We start from the raw sequence: 19,118 nt of genomic DNA, 5'->3' as shown, positions 1-19,118 counted from the left end.
GGAGATTTACAGAACTAAAACACTACAGTGATGAACTCCAGTCTGTCATCTCACATCTTCTTCGAGTCAGAGCTGTAAGTGGTCCCCAGGAGCTTTTTGACGTACATTTATAAGGAAGTGCTTCTCACCTAATCATGTTTTTAAATAATGGATGGCATTTATGATGAATAGCTGATTTTTCCATTCTGATTTGGTGTGGTGTTCATCCAAACTGCATTTAAAAAAAATGTGGAGTGTTTTCTGGCATATACAGCTTGAAAGTTTTTAGCCTGTTGTTTTCTCTGTTGTTTGTATATGGTTATTTTGATGTCTTGTCAAAGGCCTACCATTTCAGTATTGGAATATAATTAAGTAAGTATGGGAGATTAGATCTACATGTAATGATATCCTTTTACTTTAAAGTTTTTTTTTTTAAAGGTTTGTGAAATAGTTTATATATGTTAGGCTATCCTGTGTCTGTGCTCTTAATTTTTCCTAAATAAACTTATTTAGGGTAATGGCTTGCCATGACAAAAATTAGAAATCAAGGCATGATCACTGGACTAGTCATATGGTTTGGCTGTGGTAGACCTGGAACCCTTAGAACTTGCCTGTACTAAAGACTGAAAGACACCAGCATACCAGGAATAGGATCACAACTTACACTGACTGGAATCCTCTTGAAATATATTATCTGGGATTTGCTTTAACGAGAGTGTCTACTGGTGAGGAGTGGAAAGTGGGCGGTTTTAGATGAAACTAGATTGGCCATATAATTAATAATTGTTGAAGGTACGTGTTGGAAATGGAAGTATGTTCTGTGTTCCAGTTTTTGCTTTTTTGTTTTTGAAGATTTCTATAATAGAAAGTATAAAAAAAAATAAGGGGAAAAATCCTTTTGTGTATCTTTATTGGCTCAGTCTCCTGTTTAACCATCAGAATACTGTTAGACTCCCTAAATAAATTATGAGATACTTTCTTTTTCTTTCTTTTTTTTTTTTTTTTAATTTATGATAGTCACACAGAGAGAGAGAGAGAGGCAGAGACACAGGCAGAGGGAGAAGCAGGCTCCATGCACCAGGAGCCCGATGTGGGACTCGATCCCGGGTCTCCAGGATCACGCCCTGGGCCAAAGGCAGGCGCTAAACCGCTGCGCCACCCAGGGATCCCATGAGATACTTTCTAATAAAAGAAAAGATACATGTGAGAATTAGTAGGCTAGAATCAAGAATGGGATATTGGGAAACTGGATTGATAAGGTAATTAGACAACAGTTGTTGTCGAAAGTTGGGAGAGGAGGGCAGAGATACCCCCAGAAGACTGGAAGAATAATTCATTCAGCTTTGTCTTTTATGCTAGAAACCTTGGAGTATCGATTTAAAATTAGAGGTCTGGCTGATTATGAAAGCTGTGTTCTTTTTAAAGGCCTTCATCCAAAGGGAAGGGCAGAGAACACTGTAGAAAACCTTGTTTAGCAGGAAGGTTAACAGTTCTGGGAGTTGGAGTAGGGAGAGGTGTAGTATTTGCACTCACATGACTAACTTCAGCTATTGAGAGGTTCTTAAACAGCTTTTCCAACCCAGAAGAAAACTAAAGGACAAAGCAGCAAACCTGCTAGAATCAGATTTATTAGAAATCTCCGAGATGAGTGGTGAATTGAACAGAGTGTAACAGTTAAACACTCAGAAAATCTGTAAGTATAGGTAGTAAATTTAAGTGAGACCCAGAGGAGACATGATTGTCATTACTGTGAGACTGTGTTACAGATCACTTAGCTCGAAGGAAGGTATACATGATTGCTTTCATAGAGCAAGTGAGAAAATGTTACAAGGCAAGATAACCATGGTGATTATGTCTTGTTTTCTGTTAAAAGTAGATTTTTAAATGTGATTAATATTTAATCACATTTGAAGATTATGGCAAAGTTTAACCATATCAAACTTGTTTCTGCCCTAGGAGACTCTTATTTGCTCTTCCTCATGCCCGTATCACTTTTCCTACATGCCTCACCTTCAAGAACCTGTCTTGGCCTATTCTCTTTTGTCATTCATTTCTCACCTCAAATGCCTCCCTCAGAGAAATCTTTCCTGGGTGTCTTATATAAAATAAGATGCAATTTTCTATCATTTTCTGCATTCCTCTGTCATAGTCTGTCATTGCTGTTGTCTTTATAGCAGCACTATCTGATGTTGTGTTCTGTATTAACTTGTTCATTATCTCCCCTTCTAGTATATGTGAGCTCCACAAGAGCAGCTTTGTTTTCTCACTGCTAAATCCCTGGAATAATGCCCAACTCTTAGTAGACACTCACTATATAATTCATTGAATGAGTGAACAAATGAATATATATGCTGACATTTTTGTGTTTAAAAAATCTGAAAAAAATAGGGCAGCCCTGGCGGCTCAGCGGTTTAGCGCCGCCTACAGCTCGGGGTGTCATCCTGGAGACCGGGAATCGAGTCCCACGTCAGGCTCCCTGCATGGAGCCTGCTTCTCCCTCTGCCTGTGTCTCTGCCTCTCTCTCTCTCCTCTCTGTGTATTCTCATGAATATATAAATAAAATCTTTAAAAAAAAAAAATCTGAAAAAACAGTTAAATTGCTTCTTCTAGTTAACATAGTGTTTTTGTTTAGTTTAGTTTAAAGATTGTATTTATTTATTCATGAGAGACATAGAGAGAGGCAGAGACACAGGCAGAGGGAGAAGCAGGCTCCCTGCAGGGAGCCCAAAGTGGGACTGGATCCCAGGACCCCAGGATTGACCTGAGCCAAAGGCAGATGCTCAACCACTGAGCCACCCAGTGCCCCTAGTTAACACATACAGTGTTATATTAGTTTCAGGTGTACAGTATAGTGATTCATCAATTCCAAACATAACCCAGTGTTCATCAGGATAAATGCATTACTTAATCCCCATCACCTGTTTAACCCTCCCATTTCCCCCCCCCCCACCATCAGTTTATTCTCTATAGTTAAGATAAATTGTTTCTTGAATTTAACCATAACCAACCAGGGAGAACTGGTGGGTAATTTATATGCGAAAAGAACCTTTGAAGAAAACAACCTTGTCATCAACGAGTTTGTAATACCTAAGTAAGAGAATTCTGTGTATAGATATTTAGCCCAAGCCTTTTGTTGGCTTGTTTTTTGCTTAAGATTCTATTTATCTATTTAAAGATTTAATTAATTAATTTATTTGAGAGAGGGAGCTGAGAGTGTGCGTGTGTGAGCACAAGCGGGGCAGGAGGGGCAGAGGGAGAAACAGACTCCCCATTGAGCAGGGAGGGAGTCCTGCTCAGGGCTCAGTCCCATGATCCCCAGGATTATGATCTGAGCCCAAGGCAGATGCGTAGCCAGTTGAACCATCCAGGCACTGAAGATTTTATTAAAAAAAAAGAAAAAAGAAAGGAGTAAAGATTTTATTTGTCTTTTTATTAAGATTTTATTTTTAAGTAATCTCTACACCCAGCTTGGGGCCGAAACTTACAACCCCGAGACCAAGAATCGACTGCTCTACTGACTGAGCCAACCAGGCACCCCATCCTAAACTTTATGAGAACAGGCTTCAGAAACTTTGACATTAAAGTTAGCTTGAGCTATCCTTAGGAGAATAGTTCAAAAGAAAGAAAAAGCTATGCATGTCTAGATTTTCAGAATCATGTAATAGAATGTCTGGAAACTGTCTTTTTTAATATTTAATCAGCTACTAGTTCAGTGAGGATAGAAAAGGCATTCCTACAGTTCCAAATGATTCTGAGTTGGGTAGAATGATGGGATGAATCTGTCATATTTCTTCTGCTGTCATAGAATTTGCTAGGTGTCACTTTTTCCCTGTCAGTTGTCAGATGATCAGTTTTCAAAAAGAAAGACTTGTCAACAGAAATGAAATTGAGTAGCAGTCTGGACTAAACCATTGGGTACAGCACTTTTACCCTGATACCAGTATTCTTGATTACCGATGACTAATGAATTAATTTGGTTTTAGGTTTTAATCATTGCTGTTTTATTTCTCTGCCATTTTTGCTTTTCCTTTTCTCTAGAAATGATAATTTTTGGTTATACCTTTTTCTTTGTTTCATCTTCCTTCCCACTGCCTAATGATCTAGGTACAAGTCATTTCATGTTTTAGTTGGCTAGATGCATTTGTTTCCTTGAATAGTTGATACCAGAAATATTGCTGGTCTCATAACCACTGCTGAGTGTCTGTTGTCTAGTTCTTGGGTAGGTAGCTCACCTTTTCAGTGTAGGAAGACTTTTGCCTCTTTTGGGCATGCTCTGTGGGCCAAATTACTTTTCAGAGTTTTAGTTACTATGGTAGAAGCTCCTCTTTTACCAGGTGCCAGGAGTGATAGATATACTTTAAAAGAATAAACTGTTAAATCCTTGGGATTTACAAACTTTGTCTTGACCATTTGTTTTGGATCTGCATTTTGTACTTAAGTTGCTTGTAGTTTCTGTTCTTAGGTGGTTATTAATAAGTGCTCTCCCTCTCTTCCATACTTAATATCTTAGTGGATGATAAAATGCTCAGCTTTCAAGAAGAGGTTTGATCTTCAAAGTACAAAGAACTAGAAAAGTTAGTGGTGTAGAATGGCATTTTCTATTTTCTGTTCTGTGGAATGCCAGTCCTATGATGTTTTCTAGTGCTAACCATCTCTCTCTTTGAATAGTCACGATTCATCTATGGTGTTAAAGTCTAAAAAGTCCTCCAGAAAAGAAAAATATTAAATTTTGTTATCTCAGTGTTTCCCAGACTTACTTGGTAAACAACTTTAAAAGAAACAACCTTTGACATTGTATAGGACTCAAAAAATAATTGGGGTGATCCCTGGGTGGCGCAGCGGTTTGGCACCTGCCTTTGGCCCAGGGCGCGATCCTGGAGACCCGGGATCGAGTCCCATATCGGGCTCCTGGTGCATGGAGCCTGCTTCTCCCTCTGCCTGTGTCTCTGCCTCTCTCTCTCTCTCTCTGTGACTATCATAAATTAAAAAAAAAAACAAAAAACAATATGTTTAAAAAAAATAATTGGGAAATAACATCCTAGCGAAATCAGTTGAAAGGTCTGGGGACAACTCTGGAGTGTTTCGAGCAGAATGAAGACTATGAGCTTTGTCCCTAGTCTAGTGCAGGGATGGGAGGACTTTTACTGAAGGCCAGATAGTAAATATTTTCAGCTTTTTGGGCCATATGATTCCTGTTAAATCTATTCAGCTCTGCTATGAAAGCAGCCATATCAGCAAGCATGCTGATATGAATGTTCTTATAATGCTTTATAGAAACAAGCTGAAGTCCTGTAGTGTGCTGCTCTCTGGTCTAGTAGGTATGTGTTCCTATAGAGCAAACCAAGGAGGGATGGAAAACATTTTATGTTCCTCTTACACCTGTTCCAAGTATTTATAATGCTGGTTCATTCACTTTGAGTTAAGGTATTGAAAGTGGTAGGATTTGTTGTATGGTTAATGCTTAATTCCTCAGATTATTCACATTTGAGTAAGGAATCAGGGATGTAATTTCTCCTCAGGGTTTACATTTAGAAACTGTACCAATAATTTATTTTGCATAGTAGGAATTTTTTTTTTACTGTTTAGGGTTTTATGTGGGGTTACCTTTTGGTCTTCAGTTCATGTCCACAGCACTTTGCAAGAGAGTATGCGGTGTTTGTCTTTTGTAAAATTTGTGTGAATACCTAGGAAGTATATTTCATCTTGATCTAAATTATAATTCTAATTTTATTAAAATATCTAATGTGTTGGTTAGGAGTTATCTTGATAAAATAGCATAGAAGTATGTTGTATGTATTCAGCATTTATGTATAAAAATATCAATAAAATTGAAAACGTTTATTTTCCCCCCTGGTAAATTCACTTTGAGGACTTTATCATAAGGAAACAATGTGAAATTTAGAAAAAACTTTACTCTCAGATATTTATTATGACATTATAGTACTAAAAAAATTAGGGATAGCTAAATATCCAACAAGGAGTGCTTATATATTTTTTACACTGCCAGGTGGATTTTTATGCAGCTATTTAATGTAATAGTTATTAAAAATAATATTGATCTGCTAAATAAAAAATATCACTTTTCATATAGGAATTTTTAAAACAATAATTAAAACATGTTTATATATATATATGTTCTTTATTTTTATATATGTGTATGTATTTATATGTGCGTGTGTGTTTGTGTGTGTGAATGAAAGCAATTACATAAATATGACCGCAGTAGGTTTTTTTTTCCCCCCGTGATGAGACTATGAAAATTTAAGTTTTTCATATTTTCCAAGTTTATTGTACTAAGCATTTTTTTAATGATGATTTTTTTAAAGAGTAATCTGTATATAACTTTGACCAAATAGTAATTTCTTTTAAAAATTTATTCCAGCGAGTAGCAGATCGACTATATGGTGTATATAAAGTGCATGGGAATTATGGACGAGTTTTCAGGTAAGCATTATATAAGCTTTTAAAATAATGATTAGCTTTAATTAGCTTTTTGCTTGAGAACTATAATTCTTGAAAATTTCTGGGTCTGAAATGGTTAAGTTTAGTTTTTTAAATTTTTTATGTGATGGCATAATTAATTACTTAATTTTTTTATTCAAGTAAGCTTAACATACAGTATTATTATTAGTTTCAGGTATACGGTGTAATGATTCAATAATTCTTTACATTTTTCAGTGCTAATCTGATAGCTATACTCTTAATCCCCTTCACATATTTCACCCATTTCCCACCAACCCCACCTTCTTTTGGCAGCTATCAGTTTGTTCTCTGCATTTGAGTCTGGGTTTTTTTTTTTGTCTGTCTCTTTTGTGTTTTGTTTTGTTTCTAAATTCCGCATATGAGTGAAATCATATAGTATTTGTTTCCCTCTGTCTGACTTATTTCACTTACCATTATACTCTCCAGGTTCATCCATGTTGTTGCAGGTAGCAAGTTTTCATTCTTTTTTATGGTTGAGTAATATTCCATTGTGTGAGCTAGGTTTGTATTTATATTTATATATATCTAGCTCACATCTTCTTTATCGATTCATCTATGGAGGGACACTTGGGTTGCTTCCGTATCTTGGCTATTATACATAATGCTGCAATATACATAGAGGTGCATATATATTTTTCTGAATTGGTGTTTTTATTTTCTTTGGGTAAATACCTAGTAGTGGAATCCCTGGATCATATGGTAATACTATTTTTAATTTTTTGAGGAACCTTCCTACTGTGTTCCATAGTGGTTGCACCAGTTTGCACTCCCACCAACAGTGCAGGAGGATTCCTTTTTTTCCACATCCTCACCAACACTTGTTACTTCTTGTCATTTTGGTTTTAGCTGTTTTGACAGATGTGAAATGATAGCTCATTGCGCTTTTGATTAAATTTCCCTGATGATGAGTGATGTTGAGAATCTTTTCATGTGTCTGTTGTCCATCTGTGTCTTTGGAAACAATGTTTATTCAAGTCTTCTGCTTATTTTTAATTGGATTATTTGTGGGTTTTTGCTGTTGGATTGCATAGCTTCTTCATATGTTTTGGATATTAACCCTTTATCGGATATATCATTTGAAAATATTTTCTCTCAGTAGGTTGAGTTTTCATTTTGTTGATTATTTTCTTCACTGTGCAAAAGCTTTTTATTTTGGTGTGGTCCCAATTGTTTATTTTAGGTTTTTTTTTCCTCTTACCTGAGGAGACATAGCTAGAAAAAAATATTTCCTTTGACTAATGTCAAAGATGTTACTGCCTATGTTTTCTTCTAGGAGTTTTATGGATTTAGGTCTCCTGTTTACGTCTTTAATCCATTTTGAGTTTATTTTTGTGGATAGTGAAAGAAAGTAGTCCAGTTTCATTCTTTTGCACGTAGCTATGCAGTTTTTCCAGCACCATTTGTGGAAAAGACTGTCTTTTTTTCCATTGTATATTCTTGCCTCCTTTATTGCAGATTGACCATATTAGTGTGTGTTTATTTCTGGGCTTCTGTTCCATTGATCTATGTATGTATCTGTTTTTGTGCCAGTACCATATTGTTTTGATTAGTACAGCTTTGTAGTATATGTCTTGAAATCTGGGATTGTGATACCTCCAGCTTTGTTCTTCTTTCTTAAGATTGTTTTGGCTATTTGGGGTCTTTTGTGGTTCCATACAGATTTTACAGATTATTTGTTCTGGTTCCATGAAAAACTACTGTTTGACATTTTGATAGGGATGGCATTAAATCTATAGATTGCTTGGGTAGTATGGCACATCTTAACAATATTGGTTCTTTCAAGCCATAAATAGGGAATGTCTTTTTTGTGTGTCCTCTTCAATTTCTTTCATTAATGTTTTATAGTTTTCAGAGATGACAGGTCTTTCACTTCGTTGGTCAAGTTCATTCCTAGGTATTATTTTTAGTGCAGTTATAAATGGTTCTTAATTTTTCTTTCTGCTGTGTTATTAGTGTATAGAAATGTAGTAGTTTTTTTGTATATTGGGATGCTGGGTGGCTCAGCGGTTGAGCATCTGCTGTCAGCCCAGGGCGTGATCCTGGAGTCCTGGGATCAAGTCCCACATCAGGCTCCCTGCATGGAGCCTGCTCCTCCCTCTGCCTGTGTCTCTGCCTCTCTCTGTGTGTCTCTCATGAATAAATAAATAAAATCTTAAAATATATATAGTAGTTTTCTGTATATCAATTTCATGTCCTGCAACTTTACCGAATTCATTTAGCAGTTCTAGTAGTTTTGTGGTAGAGTCTTTAAGGTTTTCTATGTATAATGTCATGTCACTTGCAAATAGTGAAATTTTTATGTTTTCCTTACCAATTCAGATGACTTTTAAAACATTTTGAAATTATTATTATTTTTTAAAATTGATTTGTTTCAGAGAGAGAGAGAGAGCACAAGCAGTGGGGATATAGAGGGAGAAGCCGACTCCCCACTGTGCAGAGAGCCCAATGTGAGACTCAATCCCAGGGCCCTGGGATCATGACCTGAGTCAAAGTCAGACAAAATTGACTGAGCTACCCAGGCACCTTTGGATGACTTTCATTCCTTTTTCTTGTCTGCTTGCTGTGGCTAGGACTGCCAGTACTGTAACAGTGGTGCGAGTTGACATCCTTGTTCCTTTACTGATCTTGGAGGGAAAGATCTCAGTTTTTCAGTGTCGAGTATGATGTTACCTATGGATTTTTCATATATGGCTTTTATTATATTGTGGTATGTTCCTTTTAAACGCACTCTCTGGGGAATATCAAGAATGGGTGTAATACTTTGTCAAATGCTTTTTCTGCATTTATGGAGACGATTTCTTGGTTTTTATTCTTTCTCTTGTTAATATGATATTTCATGTTGATTGATTTGTGAATATTGAACTACCTTTGTATCTCTAGAATAAACCCCGTTTGTGGGGAAAAATCCTTTTATTGTATTGTTGGATTTGGTTTGCTGATGTTTTATTGAGGGTTTTGCATCTATGTTCATCAGAGATATCAGGTTTTTGTTTTGTTTTGGAAGTATCTGTCTAGTTTTGGTATCAGGGCAGTGCTGTCCTTATAGAATGAATTGGAAGTTTTCCTTCCTCTTTTATTTATTTGGAATAGTTTGAGAAGAATAGGTATTAGCGATTTTTTAAGTGTTTGATAGAATTCACTTGTGCAGCCATCTGATCCTGGACTTTTGTTTGTTGGGATTATTAAAAATTACTGTTTCATTTTCTTTGCTAATAATCTGTTCAAATTTTCTATTTCTTATTCAGTTTTGGAGGGCTATGTTTCTAGGAATTTTCTAGTTTCTCCTAGGTTGTTCAATTTGTTGGCATATATGATTTTTCATAATATTCTCATAATTCTTTTTATACCTATGGTGTTGGGGTTTTTTTGTAGTTAGTTCTTGTGTTTTTTATTTTAGACATTCCAACAGGTATGAGGTGATATTTCATTGTGGTTTTGATTTATACTAATTTTTTCTTACTGATTTCTGTGTGTGTGTGAGTGTGAGTGAGATGTTGGTTTTTATTTCTCCTCCTTCATTTCTGATTTTGAGTCTCTTTTTTCTTTTTTCTTGAGTCTGGCTAAAGATATACCAGTTCTGTCTTTTCAAGTAACTAGCTCTTTACGATATAAAAATCAGAGTTTTGTTTTGAAATGATGTCCTATAGTAGTAGTTTTAAAAGTTTTTGTTTTAAAGTATTTCTTTCAATAAAAAGTAAGAAGTCTGGGGCAGCCTGGGTGGCTCAGCTGTTTAGTGCTGCTTTCAGTCCAGGCCCTGATCCTGGGGTCCCGGGATTGAGTCCCGCGTCGGGCTCCCTGCATGGAGCCTGCTTCTTCCTCTGCCTGTGTCTCTGCCTCTGTCTCTCTCTCTCTCTCTGTTTCTCTCATGAATAAATAAATAAAATCTTAAAAAAGAAAAGAAAAGAAAAGAAAAAGTAGTCCTTGATGCATGTAGGTGCTCAGTCAAAGTGTCTGCCTTGAGCTCAAGTCATGATCCCAGGACATCTGGCTCCCTGCTCAGTGGGGAGCCTCCCTGCTTCTCTCTCTCCCTCTGCCAGCCCCCTGCCCGTGCTTGTGCTTGTTCTGTCTCTCTCTCCCTGTCAAACAAACAAATAAATAAAATCTTTTTTTAAAAGTGTAAAAAAACACAAGTCCAATATATTGAGCAGATAAAAATGAAACTACTCTGCATCAGTGACCAGTGCTCTTTACTTTGTTGGGAGAATTCCCAAGAAGATTTCATTAGAAATCACTGTTTTATAGAATTAGTGATTTTCTTTTTTTTTTTCTTTCTTGGTGTTACTTTATAATTTCTGAAGGATTTTGCAAGATGAGTTTTTCCATCTTGGGGTAATTTTAGTGTAAAGTAATTTAGAAAATCTACTTGTGTATAGTGCTTACATATTTTGGTTATTTTTGAACCTTTCTTTTTGCAATTTTTTTCTGTGTTTTATTTTGGTGGTGACATTTAAGAAGTGGTTATCCGAATCTTTTTATAAGAAAATATCCTTGTTAAAGTTCCATTATAAGTCCTTTTGATTGAATTAATTTAAAAATGATCCATTTTACATTTTTAAATAAGTAATACATTCATATGGCACAAAATTCAACAGGAATAAAAGCTTTTACAGGGAAAAATCTCCCTTGTCTGCTAACCATCCAGGTCTCCTCTGAGACAGCTAATACTAGTTTTTTGGTCTCTTATGTATCCCTCTAGTAAAATCTAAAACTATAAATATATTAATATACAAACACCTGCATTTTCTTTTTTGTTTTTAATGGAAAGGGAGCATGTTGTATACATTGCTATGTTCACTTGTTTTGCCTTATTTTTTTTCCTTAAGAATTGCTCTGCAAGATAGATTGTTATCAGTAAATAACTACTGAGTTTTATTGAGGAGAAGGAGGATCATAATTTACTTAACTAATTTCATTTTGTTAATTATTTCTAGTCTAATGCAATAAATATTCTTGTTCGTGTCATTTTCTACATGTATTAGCATATTTGTATGATAAAATTCTATGGGTTCTACAGGTATTGTTACTGGCTCTAAGGGTAATTGCATTTGTAGTTTTGGTAGATATTGCCAAATTTACCTGTATAAAAGCTATTAACCTCTCACCAGCAATGTATTAGTATCTGTTTTCTTACAGTATTACTCAAGAGTTTTAGCAAACTTTTGTCTTTACCAGACTAATGATGAGTAATGATTTCTCACTTTTTTTTTTATGATTTCTCACTGTAGTTGTATTTGCATTTCTTTAATTTTGAATGAAGTCAAACTTTTTAAAAAATTTTATAATCTGCCTGTACTTATCTTTTGCTCTCTCTCTCTCTTTTTTTTTTTCTATTGGGCTGGTTTCTTGTTTTTTGTTTTTTCTTTTTAGATTTTTATTTGAGAGAGAGAGCACGAATGGGAGGAGGAGCAGGAGGAGGAAGGAGAGGGACAAGCATACTGCACTGAGAGTGATGATGGGCTAATTGGTTTCTTAGTTGATGTATAGGAGTTCTTTATCTTTTGGGAGAATTAGAACTTTGTGAAATGATTTGTAATTTTTTTCCCCACTTTTGTCATATGTATTTTGACTTTTCTTATGGTGGCTTTTGATATACAGAAATATATTAATTACATTCAATTATATATAGATGATTAATTTTTCTCCTTTCAAAAACAATAGCCTCTGGTTTTTGTGTATGTCTTAATGAGGTTTTGCTCACTATGGATTACAAAACTACTTCTCATTCCTTCTACGTTTTTTGTGGTTTCATAAATTTTTGATTTGTCTGAAATTTATTTGAATGTCAGATACGAGATATGGAGCCAAATTTATTTAACTTATGAGAGTAGCATATTATCCATAAGTCTTTGGTTGATCAGTACATTGAAACTAAATGCAGGTTGGGACAATATTAGGATTATATGACAGGCAGCCCCGGTGGCGCAGCAGTTTGGCGCCGCCTGCAGCCTGGGGTGTGATCCTGGAGACCCGGGATCGAGTCCCACATCGGGCTCCCTGCGTGGAGCCTGCTTCTCCCTCTGCCTGTGTCTCTGCCTCTCTCTCTCTCTGTGTCTATGAATAAATAAATAAAATCTTTTTTTAAAAAAAGGATTATATGATATTTTTTTTCATCATGAAATGTATTCTTTAATCCCCATCATCTGTTTGATTCATCCCTCCACCCACCTCCCCTCTGGTAACCATCAGTTTGTTCTCTATAGTTAAGAGTCTGTTTCTTGGTTTGTCTCTGTCTTTTTGTTTTGTTTTGTTTTGTTTTGTTTTGCCTATTTGTTTTGTTCCTTAATTCCACATATGAGTGAGATCATATGATATTTGTCTTTCTTTGACTGACTTATTTCACTTTATACTCTGTAGCTCTATCCATGTCATTGCAGATGGCAAGATTTCATTCTTTTTTATGGCAGAATAATATTCCATTATATATATACCACATCTTCTTTGTCCATTTATCTTTTGATGAACACTTGGGTTGCTTCCATAGTTTTGCTATTATAAATAATGCTGCAATACATGGGGTGCATGTATTCCTTTGAGTTAGTGTTTTTGTATTTTTGGGGTGAGTACCCAGTAGTATATTTGCTGGATCATATGGTATTTCCATCTTTAATTTTTGGGGAACCTCCATAGTTTTTCAGTGTCTACACCAGTTTGCATTCCTACTAACAGTGCCAGAGGGTTCTGTTTTCTCCACATCCTCACCAACGCTTGCTGTTTGTTATGTTTTTGATTTTAGCCATTCTGACAGGTGCAAGGTAATAGCTCATCATGGTTTTGATTTGCATTTCCCTGATATTGAGTGACATTGAACATCTTTTCATGTGTCTATGGCCATCTGTATGTCTTCTTTGGAGAAATGTCTGTTCATGTCTTCTGCCCATTTTTAAATTGGATTATTTTTTTGTGTATTGAATTGTATCAGTTCTTTATTTTAGATACTAACTCTTTATCAGATATATCATTTGCATCTATCTTCTCCCATTCTGACAGTTGACTTTTAGTTTTGTTGATTGTTTCCTTTTCTGTGTAGAGACTTTTTATTGTGTTGTAGTCCCAGTAGTTTGTTTTGTTTTTATTTCCCTTGCCTCAGGAAGCTATCTAGAAAAATATTGCTATGGCAACATCAGAGACTAATGTTTGTGCTCTCTGCAAGGATTTTTATTGTTTCAGGTCTCACGTTTCTTTAATCCATGTTGAATTTATTTTTATGTGAGAGTGGTCCAGTTTCATTCTTTTGCATATAGCTGTCCAGTTTCCTCAATGCCATTTGTTGAAGAGATATTTTTTAATGAAGAGAAGTGTATTGATACTATAAACATGTAACCAGGAATATATGGCTAAACGTGAAGGAATAGCATAATGGGAAGAAAGATAGATAGTAGTCATCTTCTTCATTATGTTTGACTTATCTGCAGTTGCATTTGGACTTATGCACATGCATCCACTCTGATTTTTAAAATAATCCCAGAGTGGAACTCCAGTTAAGCTTGGGAATAACCTCATTTGAAAGTTAACAGGGGGGACCAGGCTGGCTTAGTCCGTAGAGCATGGGTTGTAAGTTTGAGTCTTGCATTGGGTGTAGAGCTTGCTTAAAAATAAAACCAGCCGGCAGCCCTGGTGGCTTAGTAGTTTAGCATCACCTTCAGCCCAGGGCGTGATCCTGGAGACCCTGGATTGAGTCCCATGTCAGGCTCCCTGCATGGAGCCTGCTTCTCCCTCTGCCTCTCTCTCTCTCTCTCTCTCTCTCTCTGTCTGTCTCTAATAAATAAATAAAATATTAAAAAAAATAAAAAATAAAACCAGCAAGAAAAAAAATTTAACATAAATCAGATACTCCCAAAGCTAGCACATTTAGTATACTAGAAAAATGGACTTGTATTAATTTGAGAAACAAGTGGATAAAAGGTCACTTGGTTGAATCAAATTTCAAAGAGAATAATTTGCATTAATTTCTCATGATGAAATGTACAATTTGGTCTTTTTGCCAACTCAATAAGTTAATAGAAAACCATTTTAGATCTAAAATATTTTATGAAAAGTGAGCCAGAGAGACTAGGACAGTTGAGGTAACTTAAACAGGTGATCAAGAGCCTGAACCAGAGTGGTTCCTAGTAGACGTATTTGCTGGACTCCTGCTACCATAGTAGGTGCTGGGATACTAAGATTTAACTTGTGAGCAGCTGAGTGACTAGAGAGATTGTGATAGACAATAAAGGAGAAATAGCACGGTTGAGGGATGCATGAAAGGGTTCTGTTTTGGATAGATTGCATTTGAATTAAAGATTTCTGTCAAAAAAAAAAGATTTCTGTCAAGCAATTAGAATCTGCAGTGTAAGAGGTTGGTGAGAATATGAATTATGTATAACGGATGAATCTTAATAGAGTGATATTGGAAATTGTAGAGTTAGGTAATAATGTTAAGGGTTTAGAGTAAGTCTATGAGAGATTCAGGGCCAAACCTTGGGAAATACCTCTTGTGTTCAAGGATCATGTAGAGGGGCCCCTGACTGTCTCAGTTGGTAGAGCATGCAACTCTTGATCTCAGGGTTGTGAGTTTGAGCCCTACACTGCGTATAGAGATTATTTTCTAAAATCTTAAAAAAAGGGAGGGCTGGGGGATCAGGCAAAGAAAAAGAACCAGTGAGGGAGACATTGGAAAATTGGTGAGGAACTAGAAGTGTGCAGTGTCAAGCAAGTGAAGGGAACACTTAAAGAAGAAATTAGAGTCCTACTGTAGAGGAATTGAGTCTGATAAAAAGGGAAAATGGTAAGTAAATCTTTGGTGTTAATTTGGAGAGCAATTTATTTAAGTGGTATGATGTTATATTGTAGTAATTCTAAGAATAAGGAAAGTATTAAGGAAGGGAAGACAGTAAGTTACTAATTAGACTTTTAAGGGGTTTTTCTTGAAGGGGAGAAACAGAACCTGTTGTGTTTTGCATGGGGGAACTGGGGGGAAAGGGTAGATAGAGAAGACAGGGAAGATACAGAGTTCCTAAAGCAGAGGAGTGTTAAGTTGTAGGAGGCAACATTAGCTGGCCTCTGTCTCAGTGAAGCAGGTGTCTCTGGTGAGAACAAGTCAGGTGATTCTTTGGTTAGAAAGCTCGAGGGGAGTGATACAGAGCAGTCTCTCTCAAATGCAGAGAAGTCTTAAACTTGGTAACACAGGTTCTGGTGTACCATGCTTTACTTCCCCTTACCAGCTTCACCGGGGGTTGGCTAGAAGGACCTGTGGCAAGAGCATAATCTCTTTGAAGGCTTGAGTTATATCAGTACGTGCTAAATTTGCATCTTATTGCATAAAACATCTACAGTTGTTTACATATATATGTAAAACTTTCCACTCCTCAAATGTGAAAGTAAAAAAAAATTCATTCTTCAGAACAATTGTGCCATGTTTATCGTATGGCTTCAAATATCCATTATGAAGTATCCCAGTTTGAAAAGCACTGTTCGGGGTATTAATCAGGAATGTGAGAGAGGATCTCTGAGTAGTGCCAGTTGATAGGGGAATGTTTTTTATCTTTTTCAATGCCACTGACCTTTAAGAGTAATGAAAAAATTCAAGTTGAGTGTTAAATAATTGGGAAAAAACTTAATTTGTTATTTTTGGTTTGAAATTTGAGAGGGGAAGAAATATAAAGCTGCTTTTCATCAGCTTTGTTTCTTTTTTTTTAAAGGCTATTTATTTTTTATTTTTTTATTTTTTTTTATTCTGAGAGAGAGGCAGAGACATAGAGGGAGAAGCAGGCGCCCTGCAGGGAGCCCGATGTGGGACTCGATCCCAGGATCCTGAGATCACATTCTGGGCCAAAGACAGATGCTCAACCACCCAAGCATCCCTTTATTTTTTAAGTGGAGCCTAAGGTGGGGCTTGAACTCAAACCCTGAGATCAAGACCTGAGCTGATATCACAAGTCAGGTGCTTAACCAACTGAACCACCCTTTAAAGATACTAAGTAATCTCTACACACCATGTGGGCTTCAGACTTAGAACCCTGAGGTCAAGAATTGCACTCTACCCACTGAGCCAGCCAGGTGCCCCCCCCCCCCCCGCCCCGCATAAGCTTTGTTTCTTTTCTTTTCTTTTTTTTTTTAGTTTTATTTATTCATGAAAGACACACACACCGAGAGTCCCAGACACAGGCAGAGGGAGAAGCAGGCTCCATGCAGGGAGCCCGATGTGGGACTCGATCCCAGGTCTCCTGGATCACACCCTGGGCTGAAGGTGGTGCTAAACCGCTGAGCCACCCGGGCTGCCCTAAGCTTTGTTTCTTAATTAAAATTTTTCAACCTGTATCTCAAGTAATTTTATAAAATTATGGCTTGTTGCTAAATGAGAGATTGGAGTGAGAGGATGGACTAAGAAGATGCATTGTTTTGTGAGTGGAAAAAAACTGTCCAGGTTAAGAAGACAGTTGATGAGACATACACTTATTTGACTTACATGCACTTGACGTGAAAATATGTGGAAGAAATAAGCAGGAATTAGGTGCACAGAAAGGAAATGGGGAAAGTTTTATAATATTTTCTGTCATACATTGCTGTTAATTTTTTTTTTAATTTTTATTTATGATAGTCACAGAGAGAGAGAGAGAGAGAGAGGCAGAGACACAGGCAGAGGGAGAAGCAGGCTCCATGCACCGGGAGCCCGATGTGGGATTCGATCCTGGGTCTCCAGGATCGCGCCCTGGGCCAAAGGCAGGCACCAAACCGCTGTGCCACCCAGAGATCCCTGTTAATTTCTTTTTTTGTTGTTTTGTTGTTTTTTGTTTTGTTTTTTGTAGGTCAGGTGTTCTTTGTGTGCTCTTCTTGAGTTCCTGGCCTTTTTGCAGCTTCTCCCTGCATTACAGCACTTGATCTGATATAGGATAGGCCAAAGGGCCATTCCCCACAGGTACTTTATAGGACTTATATTTATTTTCACTAGTTTTAGACTGAACTAGGAACTTTCAGATCCACTTGTTCGGAATTGGACTGAATACATAGGTGGGATTCACTCTCCAAAAGACTTAGAAAAGGGACAACTGGGTGGCTCAGCGGTTGAGCGTCTGCCTTCAGCCCAGGGCGTGATCCTGAAGACCTGGGATCGAGTCCCGCATTGGGCTCCCTGCATGGAGCCTGCTTCTCCCTCTGCCTCTGCCTGTGTCTCTGCCTCTCTCTCTGTGTTCTCATGAAAAAATAAAATCTTAAAAAAAAGACTTAGAAAAAAGAGGGGAAAGAGTTTTCAGTCCTGGTAACTGCGTTTGTAGCTAATGAAAGGTGTTAGGAGCTCATAGCCTGAATTGGTGGATTCTGTTAGTTGAACCTTTAAAAATACTCGTCTTAATTCATAGGTTATAAATCCATATAGAAGCGATAAAAAAAAAATCTCTTTCAGATTTAATTGGTATAATTTCTTACAAGGGATTCTGGGAAATTTATTTCAAAAAGCCATGTGCAAAGACACATGATCATGGATACACAAAACTTGTCATGCACTTGTCATGCATGCTCACAGACACAGGATCTATTTCATTTAATGATCATGTGTTTTTAATTTTTTAGTTATATGCATTGTGGGAGGGGGTAAAGAATTCTTTTGATTAAGGAAACAAAAAGGAAATGTCATAGTTTGGGATTAATAGAACACTATTGGCAGTTGATTTTAGTCTCAGGTCTGTGTCTGAACAGCTGCCTGACTTGGAATAATCAGTGTTAGATCCCTGAACCTGATTTTAAATATCCAATTTTGGGATTACATAGGGAGTGATTTCCAGATCCTTTTTTAGTATGGAACTTTATGTTTACATGAAATCTTCTATAGCACTGTAAACATCAAACCTATTAACCACAGATCTGCTTAGGCTGGAGACTTTCCCTCTGTACCTCTATCCCTAATGAAAATCTGATTGGGTGAGTAGATTTATTTCTAAACTTTTATTTTTGTTAAAATAATATTTTCAATTCTTGTCCTAAATTTTGATGCTTGGGCATTTTTGAAGTCTTTTTCTTTCTTACTTTTAATGGAATTGTAAAGTGCTGGAGTAGGAGGGGCCTTGGTGGTTTTTACAATTCATAAGTCTTTTTTTAAGATTTTATTTTTAAGTAATCTCTACTCCAAGTATGGGGCTTGAATATATAACTCCAAGATCAAGAGTTGCTTGCTCTACTGACTGAGCCAGCTAGGCGCCCCTTAAGAGGTGAAGATGGACTTCAGCTTGTCAGAAGTTTCTTCCAAATTTTGTGTTTATGATTTTTTTCCTTCTTAGGGAAAAAGTCCATAATTGTCTTCAGATTGTACAAAAGATCCAAGACCCTTTTTGATACAGTTTATCTGTGACAATTACTCATTCATTAAACTGCTTTAAGATTCATTCATTATTATGATTTGGGTTTTTTTAAATTTTATTTATTTATTCATGAGAGACACACAGAGGCAGAGACACAGGCAGAGGGAGAAGCAGGCTCCATGTAGGGAGCCTGATGTGGGACTCCATCCCAGGACTCCAGGATCACGCCCCAGGCCAAAGGCAGGTGCTCAACCACTGAGCCACCCAGGCATTCCTTATTCCTCTTATAATGTTGATGTTAAGTCAACTACCCTTTAATAGTTCCTTGTATGTTAGTGATTTCCTCCTCTCCCCAATAAACTGGTTAACGTTTTCTATTTCCAATCC

The 19,118-nt window shown here is 36.7% G+C and overlaps 1 protein-coding gene across 2 annotated transcripts in view; it reads left to right on the top strand.

The window, feature by feature from the left end:
* The window catches only part of SNX4 (sorting nexin 4), a 70,196-nt gene that overhangs the window by 33,597 nt on the left and 17,481 nt on the right, over positions 1-19,118 (top strand). For both annotated transcript variants that reach the window (XM_072728748.1, XM_072728671.1), the window contains exons 7-8: positions 2-74; positions 6,362-6,423. In XM_072728748.1, coding sequence (XP_072584849.1) covers positions 2-74; positions 6,362-6,423 — 135 coding nt within the window. The remainder of the gene's footprint in view (position 1; positions 75-6,361; positions 6,424-19,118) is intronic.

The sequence above is a fragment of the Vulpes vulpes genome, chromosome 1 (assembly GCF_048418805.1).
Source record: "Vulpes vulpes isolate BD-2025 chromosome 1, VulVul3, whole genome shotgun sequence".
Lineage (NCBI taxonomy): Eukaryota > Metazoa > Chordata > Mammalia > Carnivora > Canidae > Vulpes > Vulpes vulpes.
The sequence above is the reverse complement of the archived record's forward strand: the minus strand, read 5'-3'. Positions and strand labels throughout refer to the sequence as shown.